This window comes from Seriola dumerili, unplaced genomic scaffold, assembly GCF_002260705.1.
Source record: "Seriola dumerili isolate Sdu_G_001 unplaced genomic scaffold, Sdu_1.0 BDQW01000442.1, whole genome shotgun sequence".
NCBI lineage: Eukaryota > Metazoa > Chordata > Actinopteri > Carangiformes > Carangidae > Seriola > Seriola dumerili.
The window spans coordinates 919,459-932,058 of NW_019174697.1; the positions used below are offsets into that span (position 1 = coordinate 919,459).

At 40.5% G+C, this 12,600-nt stretch overlaps 1 protein-coding gene across 1 annotated transcript; it reads right to left on the reverse strand.

The window, feature by feature from the left end:
- Positions 1–1,695: 1,695 nt before the first annotated feature.
- LOC111234178 (oxysterol-binding protein 2-like) lies at positions 1,696–12,080 on the reverse strand. Its single transcript, XM_022762132.1, has 14 exons — positions 11,746–12,080; positions 10,683–10,888; positions 6,558–6,808; positions 6,242–6,410; positions 5,233–5,353; positions 5,066–5,132; positions 4,769–4,906; positions 4,413–4,658; positions 4,138–4,258; positions 3,848–3,951; positions 3,398–3,493; positions 2,755–2,939; positions 2,386–2,606; positions 1,696–1,947 (listed from the first exon to the last, which is right to left on the reverse strand). Exons 1-14 carry the CDS (start codon positions 11,904–11,906, stop codon positions 1,805–1,807), a joined length of 2,229 nt encoding a protein of 742 aa, XP_022617853.1. The 5' UTR covers positions 11,907–12,080; the 3' UTR covers positions 1,696–1,804.
- Positions 12,081–12,600: the final 520 nt, after the last annotated feature.

Sequence of the window (12,600 nt, forward strand, 5' to 3'; positions counted from 1 at the left end):
TTCTTCATATGACCATGATTCAGCTAATGGGATACTGTTGCCAAAACATAATTTTTGTGCTGCATAAAACACCTTTCTGATCTTGAATTATTTTATTCTCAAGTGACTGTGCAGTTGTGTTATTGCTGACACGTCTCAATAATAAACAATTGTAAAGATAGGAACCATTCATAGCGGTCACCAGTTCTACTTGTTTTAACTAGGGGGGACAAGTTTGTTGCTACTTACCAAGATGCTAAACCCTGATATTCTTTCTGAGTAAAATACAATAAAACTGAAGTACCCTGAAGTATACACGTAAGTGCGCTCCAAAGAAAAAAAAATACTCTCACAGATTGCTATAATCTGTACAGAATCTCAGAGTTAGGATGCAGTGGTTACTAGGGGCTTACTACTTCATTACATAATTAAGGCTAAAATTACCATCAAGCACCAATGTAATCTCTTGCTGAAGAAAATCCTCCAAACTTGGCAGATTTATTCTTCAGTGGTTGAGTCTCAAGCTGTTTGAAGTGGTAGGTTTACTGTTGCACTTCCATAAAGTTTAGAGACTCAATAAAGACTAATTTAAACATCCTAACTTTTAGTCCTTAATATGCATCAAGCTCCAAAAATTCTGGATCCTACATTTCCCATAATGCAACTCAAAAGGTGTCTTTACCTTGACCCACCCAGCCTGGTAAAATTTCAAATTTCACACTCCCAGTATGTAACACATGATGTCCAAGCTGAGATTACTCAAGTGATGTCGCTTTGGTACTGTGATTTTCTCAGACTCAACAAAATTCTCCAGGACCAGTAAAGATATTATACAACTATTTTCATAGGCTGTGTGGAACTCTTCATTACTAGTAAATTGGCTTTAATGTGTGTCCCTTTAATGCAACCACAAAACACAATTTTAAGATCATGTGCAGGAGTGACTTATAAAACAGCATGGTGTTTTCAGACAGTTGTCCATCCAAAGAGAAAGACATCTACTTTGGTTTCCATGACTGAATAGCTGCTCTTTAGAGGCCTGTTAGAGTGGACAATAACTATAAATCCTTCAAGATGCAGTTTGTGTAATTCTAAGAAATAGAATAGTCAAAATTGCCCAGAATCAGGGAGGATATGAAGTTCAGCAGTGAAAAAACCTTTTAGCGCAGAGGAATGCTTTATCCTGCTACAGGTCTTTCAAAGCCAGTTGTCTCTGTCAGAGCCCTCCATGAGCAGCGTGTTGTTCCAGCTTTGAGGAGAACAAGACATTGAGTGCTTATACCAAATCATTCGCGGCACTCCTTGCCCCCAGGTGCCTCACACACACCTGCTGAAAGAAGTGTTTTGCTGCAGAAGTAATTTCTCTGTCAAGCATATCTCAATAATTTAGCCCCCCACACACATACACGCACATATGAACTATATGTTCTCTGATAAATTAGTTCCCTGCTGAAGCATACACACAGACTGAGGCCATGCATTCTGAAAACACAAGCGATAATAGAACAGAAGTGAGTAGATTAGTAACTGGAAGCAGGAGCTTGATTTGTGCTTAAAATTCTGGAAGTGAGGGCTACTTCCACTTGCTGGCCCATTCACACACGCACGCACACATGCACGCACGCACACACACACACACACACACACACACACACACACACAACCACCACACACACACACACACACACACACACACACACACACACACACACACACACACATATCCACACTCAAACAAACAACTGTGCATAACTCACAGAGTATCCTTACATAAGGAGGAGCCACTCAGCCTGCCTGATGCCATGATGTCGGAGGAAAGTTTGTCTTAGAAGATCTCGGGGGATTGGCTCCAGTCCTGTCTGTCTTTGGCTTCCCAGTAGCCGCCCCTGTAGACGTAAGTGCTTTCTCCTGTTGTATCATCTGTCCTCTTCTCAAACCACAGTGGCTGATAACCCTCGATATCTTGACCTACTGGCACAGAATCACGTTTCTTAAGACAACTGCTTGAATATGGACTATTTTCCAGAATATCACAAAGTTATACTTTCTCCATGCTCTCTAAATATTGCACCCTTCATAAGGAATGTAACAGAACTCTGTCTGGAAAAAGACGATTTAATATTGTGTATGTTCCACTTTTTGAAGAATACAGGAACAAAATGAAGCATGGAGATCGACAGCCTCTGGTTTTGTTTCAAATAGTATGTTATACTATAACATTTGGAACATTTGGAAGTGTAGTTTTTGCTGTTGCCCATGGACAGACACACAAACTCCACACACAATATTCTGTATCTAGATTCACGAACCCATAATCTGTATTACTATTAGTGTGAGTAATGTGAAAACTATGTATGTGCTATGTTCTATCATCTTTCTTGTTCATGTTGGTTTCCTTGTCCTCACCCTCCTCCAAAGCCTGATTTGCTTGCGCCTCCTTTCTTTTCCTCTCCAGCCTCTGATGTTCCTCCAGTCGCTGCTTCTGGCCGTTTGCTTCATCCCACAGACCTGCCTCCATTAGCCGCTGGTCTGGCCGCAGACGACTGTCGGTGGGCGCAACACCCTCTTCTGGTTCATTCAGAGTCAAAGCCAGGGAGGAGAAAAAGTGCATGTTCTCTGCATTATCTCTGGAAAGTGAAAGATAGAAGAGGCAAAAGGTCAGATAGAGGGAAGAGAGAAACAGGAGAGGGTAGATCACAAAGGGGAGGGGCAAGTTGAAATGCCACTTTCAATCATCAAGATGTGGTAGAAATGTTATAGATAAAATAAACATACGGGAGAGGATATTTCTTCCACAAGAGTTTGGGCTGAAGAGTCTGATAAACCGTCTTTTGTTTGCCTTCAGAACCTCCACATCCTTGGCTGCTGTCCACTATTTTGGCACTCTCCATCCGGTCATCCCAGGTTCCTGACAGGATGTAATGGGCTGTGCCCTCTCTGTCCTCTACCACTCCTGTCACCTGGAGACATCAGAGAAAATGACACACAGGAAGAGATCAGTTACATGCACGTTCTGACCACTAGGTACTGACATATTCCCAGCTGGGTACTACCTTTCTTAGTTTTTTTTATCTCTAATTTGGACAATTCTTTCAGATTTTGGGTGTGTTTGAATCATTTAACAATTTTGCACTTTGATATTATGACACAAACATTTTCCAGGAATGAGATACCTCTTGAAGGTGATCTACAGTGGCAAGCACTAAGGATAGAGGATACATGATGTGTTAAGCATATTAGGCAAGAGAGATGCTTGATCTGCTAAAACAGTTTTGTAGAGTTTTGACTCAGGCTTGTGTAGCTGTACACATCCACCTTCTGGCAAGTGTAAAACTGTAAATGCAGTGAAATCTGAATGAGAACAACCAACAAAGAAGCTAGCTGTCTGTTAGAGAATGAAAAAATAAAACGGACGTACTTTACGTGGGACTTCTCTGGAGAAATAGCTGTAGGGGGAGAATTTGAGACGGCAGGTGTCCTTGGTGGTGTTGTTTACAATGTCAATATCCCCAGACTGCCAACAGCAACAGACAGGAAGACAGCATGAAAACCAGATGTGACTTAAAAGTGTATTATGATCCAAATGACGTTCTTCTGTAACGCAATCCACACACACACACACACACACACACACACACACACACACACACACACACACACACACACACTTGCTCATTGATGACAAGCAAATTACATTTCTGCAACCTAACTCAGTTTCTTTTGGAGTAAACTGTTTTTTAGAAGGTCTCTATTATAAGTCATTTTCACTGTTTTACTTGTCTAAAAATATGCACAAACACACACACAAAGTCAGAAACTGTTTGTGTTTTTGACAATTAAAGGAAGGAAACACTTGAGAGGAACGCACCTGATCAATCCAAAGTTTTCCTACAATAATGTTGTGTACTGTTGATGTCACTTTGCTCCACACATAGTGGTTTCCACTCGAGTGGAACTGCAGGTGAATGTTTCCTACAGGGACGAAAACAATGCATGTGACATTATAGTTTTATAATTACTTGAATATAACTAATTATTCATATTCTCACACATATTCTGTGTGTATTTAGAGACCAGCTGTGGTGGTATACTGTATAATATACTGAACTACAACATGAACTACATCAGGGCAAATATCTGATTGTTTTCAGTGCTTACCTAATGGCACAACAGAAATATATTTCCCACGAAACTTGCTATCAATAGTGATATGCTGCCACAGGGTCCATCCTCGCTGTGACGTTACATGGTGGGCAGCAGCTGGTGGGTGATGACTGACCTGAGAGTGAATGGTATTGGCTGGTGTCAGTAGAGGCAATATAGACGTCCTACAGTGTATAAATTTATTGTTCTTCACTAAAGTGTGTAAAATGTGTGCGTAGGGATATGTATACGTGAATACAGTGAATATAATGTGTATGTTTTTGTCTCACCTGCTCAGAGATGGAGCGATAACCATACTCGTCCAGTCGGTCCAGCTCGTAAGTCTCCCCCAGCAGAGGGTTGAAGGGCTTGGCTGTACGATGGACCGTGGTGGAATACGAGGAGACAGAAAAAGCAGCCACAAGGCACATCTGCTCCAGGGACGAGTCACAGCGAGCTGCCCGGTCCAGAAGCTCGCTGTACTCCAGATCCTCAGTCAGACGCTGCAGCATCGACAACGGCTCATTGAAGTTTACCTGAGATCACACACAGACACGAAAGGCTTCTTGTAAGTGGTCCAGATAATTCCATATGTAGAATTTACTCAAATCCACATGTAAAAAAAGCTAGTATGTTTTGGATTTACAGGCATGGGTATCTTGGACAGGTCTTTGCCAATACAGTTCTTCATGATACTCCACAAATTAAGGGAGTAATTTGGTTTGTCAGGAATACGGCTGCGTCTTGTTCTTCGTAGCTGCATGTGGTTTGTGCCTGAGGTATCCTGAAAAAAAGACAAAACACAAAGCTTTAGTTTATGTACTAACTGAAACACACAAAGAAAAGGACAGAATGGTGAGAGTGAAGTGAAATTTTGTGTGTACAGGACAACTGAGTAAAAAGTTACCTTTATTTTATAAATATCAGTATACTTGGGACCTACATTCTCATTGTGAGTCCAGTCATTGGGCATTCCACCACTCATCATACTCAGATTACTCCCTGAGCGCCTAAGAAAAAGCAGCATATTTGAAATACAGTTCAAAGTAGTAGATTGATCTACTGTAGAACACGACCCTGAGATTATTATGTATAGACATGATGTCTCACTTGTGCTGTATGTTGCCACTAGCTGTCACAGTTATGAATGCAGGGGAGTCCTCCATGGCATCAAAGAACTCTGCGTCATCATTCTCATCACTCGCCTCCCCCCCCTGAGACCGCTCCACACCTACAGCAGCAAACAAGGGACAAAGGGACAGGTTAGCTCTTATACATCTATAAATACACAATATGTGCATCATACATAATGTAGTGCCTCTGTACAAGGGGTGGCCAAATGACAGTCACACCTTATCATAATATACAATGGTTAAGAAAATTTAGAATCTGACAAAATAACCCTGCAACATTTTTTTGAGACTTGATTCAACTTAATTAACATTCCTTCAATGTTTGAATGTGATGTGGATGTGAATGTGAACAGCAGTTCAAGCAGTAAATGTTTAGCCTATTTATAGCTCGGTAATGTTTGCTATGTAAGTAGCTTTATGTTTCTATGGAAGGTCACTGGCAACTTAATATACAGATCACTTGTGTATTAGTCTGTTATGATAATTTACAGAACTTGCTGCCTTCAGCCTTCTGCCTTCAGTGTATAAATTGCAAATATTGCAAAATTATATAATGTTGCACGTATAGAATATATGTCAAATAGAAAAAAAACTGTGCCGACAAAGAGCAAAAGTGGTCACAAGAAGATCCTCACCAACACTGATTTGAAGGCATATAATAAGACATTTGCTTCACACGCTACAAACTATGGCCTCAAAGTGTGTGTTGCGTGTTAATTTAGCTTACCTGACAATCTCAATAAAATCAAATACTAATCTAAGCTAAGGTGTTTCATTTATTTTGCCTTCCCATGTAGATAAATGCACTAAAAATTGAGATGTGATATGATGAGACTGAAAGAGATGCATTCCAGTGACAGAAATGCATCACTACTACTGGCCAGAAGAGGGCCATATCCTTATTCTGTGAGACTATGCTTTGCCTTTAACACTACACAGAAGAGGATGTCTGGAGTGTCTAGGAGACAGAGTGTGATGTGTCTCACCTGTATATGAGGTGGGGTTCTCCCGCCAGGCTCTCTCTAAGCTGTTGTGCTGTTTGGCTAACTGTTCGATGGTCTCCTCCAGATGGTGACGCTGCTCTCTCTCATGCTGCAGAGCCTTTTGCCACTTTCGGCTGTGAGATTCTGCTACGTCCAGAAAGTCACGACAAGCCTGAGGTGTGAACACAACAAACATGAAAAGATGCTGCAGGCAGAGCACGCATGCTGCATTCCCTCATTAAAATAGACTTTTGCAACTGATCAGTCTCCAATTTAGAGTGGCTTTATACTGGCTGAGGCTTGCACAGTGTGAACTCACATTGATCATAGCATTGGAGGTGATGCGGAACAGGGTGGCTCGCTCATTAACAGCTTTCACTTTGTCTGTGCTGTCAGCGGATCCACGCAGTTCCTCAAGTTCGCTGAGGGAACGCTGGAGAGCGGCGCCGTGCTTTCCTATCAGCTCATTACAGGTGCTCAGGTCATCTAGCTTGTTGGCCAGAGTCTTGAGCACCCCTTGGGTTAGGGCACGGTCCTCCTGAGGTACAGGGCCTTCATCTCCTGAGTCATCTTCACACAAAGAAAGGAAAAGGTTATTATGATATTTGAATAATTTGGACATTTATGGTAGTGAAATTATATACTGTAGTGAGCAGTACACAGGAAATGAATCTCTCATCAGACAAAGTGAGAAAGATATTTTAAATACTCTAAATTTAGATTGAGATGAGTTCAGAGAGTGTTAGTGGCGAACGGATGGAGGAAGATAATAACACTTCACACCCAGATCCTGCACACCCTTTCCTCTACAAGATTGGAAAGCTGTGAATGAACACTGTTGCCCTGGAAACGTAGTCCTGTGCAATCAGGAGGCTAGGCTATTTTTAGCAGAAGAGGGAGCAAAAAAAAGATGACGCACTACCGTTTTCCTCCTCTCTTTCTCTCTCTACCCCTTATTGGCATGGGCTGAGCCATCAGTCTCAGGGATTGTGGATGGAGAGTAGGGAAACTGGGCTTCTAACCAGACACCATAACATAAAAATGATTCTTAGAGATCTTGAACATTAAATCTAAAGTTAATATTTCCCTTAAATTTCACCCCGTTGGATTCACATCTAGACACTATAAGACAAAGTTAGACAAAACATTTTTTGTGTTCCTGTTCCACTGCAAGATTAAAGCTAAATCACTACAAGTGAAATTTTGAAATAAAAATTGCCTTCACCTTGGCATCACATGGAAACTGCAGCTATTTTGTGTGTACATCGATACACATTTTCTTGTAACTCAGCCTTACAGCTTTGGTACTAAACCTTGACCAGACTTTTAAATCAATTGTGAGGCTTAAAATAGTGATTGTCTGCATAATATGTATGCAATAATAGACCTGCCAAAGGGCTAGAGAGATTAATAGAGCAAATTGTGCTCTATTAAAGCCTTAGTGAAAAAAAGTCACCTAAATCTTTTAGTCACCTAAAAAAGCCTTATTTACATTAGTAAAACACAAATAATCCATCTTTAAAATGCAAATAACTGCCTCCATCCTATGTAATGGAACTTTTCTAGGTCAGAACCTTTATTCTCTGCTAAAAGAAACAGATTGTGTTTGTACTCTGCAAACTCCTGAGCATGTTTCCTGAATCTAGGCCAGTGTCTACATTGCCTATGAGTACAAAAGCAGGGAGACCAACTACTACACGCTATTAGAGGGGAAAAGGAATAAAAACAATCAGGGCAAACTGGATTAACAATGTCTCAAGAGTAGAAGATTAAAAATAAGAGGGTGAAAAATCCTTCTGGCATCTGTAATGGTTTCATGACCCATATGCAGTAGAGAGACAAAGGATCTCACTTGACTTAATGTTAACGGTGCTAATGATGTTAAGACACTAGATAATGAATTTGAGATGTGGGTCCATTTGCCACCCAACATGTTTTATGGATGTGCACCTCTCCCTTCAGCCATAATACATCTTCACAGAATAATAATTTACATGTAGCAGAAAGGCACACTGGTGAGGTCTGTGTACTACTGAGTTATTTTTTTTCACACAGGACTCTAGAGCGTCTGAGACAAATTGGTGACTCATCGTTGAATCATGAAAATACACCTACAGGTGATAGAGGGAGCACCAATATGGACACAGTGTGGGAAGAGAGACTTGGAGTTGAAAATCAGGGGATACATTGCAAGCTTTTGCAACACAGATGCAGCAATCAAAGTCTAACATTAACATGCTGAAAGCTTGCTGCACTGTTTATTGTCTCGTCCTTGTAAACATTTCATTGGATAATGTTTGTTAGAGAGGTTAGAATTTTATCACAATGTACCTTTTGCATATCATTATTCTGGAAAATGGAAAGCATGTAGTGGTCATATGATGCCTATTACAGCATAGGTGCCTGATGACTTCTGCAACATTAGTTTAACTATTGCTGTTCTAATCCACTTTCAGCCAATTCATTTGACCTGCTATTATTGTCACTAAACCCATAACCAAAGGCTCATGCAATAATAATCTGTAATCACATCACACACACACACACATACACACACACACACACACACGCACGCACACACACACACACACACACACACACACACACACACACACACACACACACACACACACACCCCTCACCAAAACACACAAGGATTAGTGTCTGTGCTTGCACATGCATAAAAACACATTAGTTATTCTGTTTAAAATTGTGTGAAATAGTCAGCATTACCAATATTTTTTTCAAGAATAAGACATTAGATTAGTAGGATATAAACATGCACAGCCTTGGTAAGATTAAAAATGATTACAATAATAAATGGCAAAAAAATATAGCCCAAACACACAGTGACAGCACTGTAAACACAATTTCTGAACTGTGGGAAACCTCTGAAAGAGGATAAAATCTTCCAAATGGGCTCGGCTCTGTAAATTCTGTTTTGTATTTTGGCTGTAATCACTACCAGTCCATTGCTATACAATGGCATACACAGCATAAACACCTCACACATCAGTCATGATCTACATACGCTAATACAGCCAGAAGAACAGAAAACAATGATTTGCATCTTGCATGTGCAAACCTTTTACTCATCATTAAAAGGTGCTTTCATGCACACGCATCTTAGAAATGATTCTTGTAGCAGCTGTATGTCATAATCCTGTGAAAAAGTAGGATTTAAATCGGTCGCAAACAAATACAAGGAAACATGACACATTTGACTGAGACTGATTGTTAACTATTGTTCTGCTGTTCTGCAGTGACTTTATGGTGCCATTTTTGTTAACTTTCCAGCAAATTCTGTACAAGGAAAATCCAATCAATGTATTTACACAGACATTTGCACAGAATACAGTATTAGGTTACTGCAAAACTTAGAGAACTCCACAAACATACACACACTGCACACAATTACAAACAAATAAACATGCAAGCAAGCATGAAAGCAGACGGACAGCTTTTATTAAATATCTAATTTTGTTGTTAATAAAATAATAATAAGCGTGTTACTTACAAGGTGACACTCATAGAAAAGGCAGCACTCATGTCTCCCTATTGTCCACAGAGTGTATGGTGAAAAATATTTTCAATGAAAATCCTCACACCCTCCTGCTCTCTTTCTTTTTTTTTCTTACCCCTCCTGCTATCAGAACGGAAGGAGGAGTCTACAGGAAGGTCATTTCATTCAGCTCTCACTGTCGTCATACTGAAGGAGACAGGGAGGGAGAAAGGAGACAGAGTGGGAGGGAGGAGGTAGCTGCATGTGTGTTTGTGCACATTTGTGCAAAAGAGAGGGACAGAAAGAGAGAGAGGAAAAACCTCACTGTGCATCTTTGTTCCTGGTTCTTTAAAACGTCCACAAAGAGGCTAGACAGCAGCAAACAGAAAATGTCTCCTAGTCATAGAAGGCATATTATATTATATTATATTATATTATATTATATTATATTATATTATATTATATTATATTATAGGGTCCAGTGGTAAAATATGAATAGTGTAAAAATGAAGGCTGAACGAATAAGTCATTTAATATGACCTGATTTAATGTAGATTTTGTATTAAATAACACACATGCAGACCATTTCTATCAAAACATATTAAACACTGCCCTCATGTGGCCTGTCATTGACATAACACTAAAGGCTATACAGCGATAATAATGTATTTAGGTAAGTGGGTCTTGGTTGCAGGAGCCTGCATTCAGGTTGCAGCTAAAATTAGTTTGTCTACCCCAATCTTTCTCAGGTGAAACATGTTTTTCCTTTTAAGTAGATATTCTGGGACATTTCTTGAGGGGAACAACAAATTTGAATATATTGCTCCAAAAGAATTTCTTCTTTGCGGGGCTAAAAATCAGCCAAGATTAAATGTATGAACACAAACATGTCGTACTGGTTGAAACATACGAGTCACACTGAATATAAACTGCCCATCTCACCTGAGTGATGCATCAGGAGAGTGGCATTGGCCTTGGCTTGTTGCAGAGCTGACACCCAGCGCTGACACTCTCCCTCAGAGGTGGCTTTCAGGTGGTAGCTTCGGCCACCGCTGGTTAACACCAAGTGGCAGGTGTCACCCACCTCAATGTGTGCTGTTGCTAAGGGAATGGTGCCCCTGCAAGTGTGCGCCATCTCTGCCTGAGTCCTGAGGGAAAACAGCATAAAGTTGTTAATGTCAGTTTATGACAGCAGACGAAAAAGATGAACACTCCAGCCCCTCTGCTCAGGTCCATGTTATGTGCTCCATTTAAGAAATGGGGCAGCTCTGTTTCTGAATTATTTCAAAGTAGTTTACAGTTAAAATAGCATCCCAATAAGTCTGTCAGACAATCAAGCCTCAATGAGAAAGCTTTTCTCCAGAGACAAGCTTTGTAGCTTCTGACACATTTTATCACATTTAAAATGGGTAGTAATGTACAGAACAAATTTTTGTTTAATTTAATTTAAAATTTTACCCGTTTTATAATTTTGTTATAATTTTGTATTTTATGTCATAATGTTAACCCATCTGTAACTTTACCTAGTTATTTTTTAACAATTTAGGGAGAGGAACAGGCTTTTCTCATTGTTATAGAGTTTTGTTACATACATAGCTAACTCCAGTTCAACTTGTTAGCTACCCCACATTTAATCATGTAGCTTATTATATTCTTCTGTGAAATCATTACGAAATAGGTCAAAAATATTGTAGGACACAGGATGTAGCTGTAAAGTATTATTATTAATAGAAATTATAAATCGTAATTTTTCATCTCTATGACTCAAGTGGTTTTTGTTGTTGCTTAACTTGCGTCATTCAGGGCACTCCCTCTTCGGGCCGGATGACAGATCAGAAAAAAAAGTTTAATTTAACATTCAAAAATACATATTTTTCACCAGACCACCTCTGCCACCATGCATGTAATTAATTTGATCATAAATTTTTGATTTTATGCGAATGAATAGCTGCAAATTGGGCCAGGGCGAGCACTAACGGTCGCTGTACCCGTTAGTTACCGTTACCTGTAGTAGGACAGCAGGCCGTTACTGAGGACGAACCATCGCCGCTGGTAGCCCTTCAGGTAGTTGGTCCATTTAAAGAGCCAGCCTTTGCAGGTATCCAAACACGGCAGGTGGAGCCCCGGAAGAGTCGGGGAGGGTAAACTCTTCACCAGCTCGTTCATTTGCTCCCCTCGGCCGTTAACGTTACTGCAGCGGGATGGACGAGGAGTCGGTGCAGTTTGAGTGGAGTTGCCCCTGCCTGTCAACAGCTGTACCGTTAGCTAGCTGCGAGAGTGAGCCAGCTGCACTGTAGCCTATCCTGAGCTAAAGCTCCCGTTAGCTTGCAGCTGAAGCTATGCCAGTGTCCCCCTTTACCCTGAGATATAGTTTTAAAAATATCTAACGCTTCTGTTCCAGCTAGGATAAGAAAACAAACAACATACATGAAACTATTCAGCGGCTGAGCCCGCACGTTGACTGCGTGTAATAATAAAAGCCTGGATATGAGAGAGGGGGGATCATGATGACGTCCTTACTGGATTGTAGCATATGGGTGCAGGTCTGTGTGTGTGTGTGTGTGTGTGTGTGTGTGTGTGTGTGTGTGTGTGTGTGTGTGCGTGTGCGCACGCGCTCACATATGGCATTTACTGCGATATTCTGCATCATTGGAAGAAGAGTCTTATGGAGGAAGAACACTGCCACCACAAAAAAATGAATTACACTCATTTCAATATTTTCAATAGGCTAATAGTGCCCAGTGGTGGGGTGTAAATTTACTCAAGTAATGTGCTGTGGTACAAGTAGGCTTACTTGTACTTGAGTACTTTCTTTTCATACTTTCAACCTCTTCTCCACTACCTTTCAGATTATTGTACA

What these genes read in the sequence shown, in the direction of transcription:
- LOC111234178 (XM_022762132.1), bottom strand. Translation starts at nt 11,906, where the DNA reads ATGAACGAGCTGGTGAAGAGTTTACCCTCCCCGACTCTTCCGGGGCTC. An exon ending in CCAGAGAAGTCCCACGTAAA is followed by an intron (nt 2,940 to 3,397) that starts GTACGTCCGTTT and finishes TGATGTCTCCAG; the next exon opens with GTGACAGGAGTGGTAGAGGA. An exon ending in AAATCAGGCTTTGGAGGAGG is followed by an intron (nt 1,948 to 2,385) that starts GTGAGGACAAGG and finishes CTGTGCCAGTAG; the next exon opens with GTCAAGATATCGAGGGTTAT.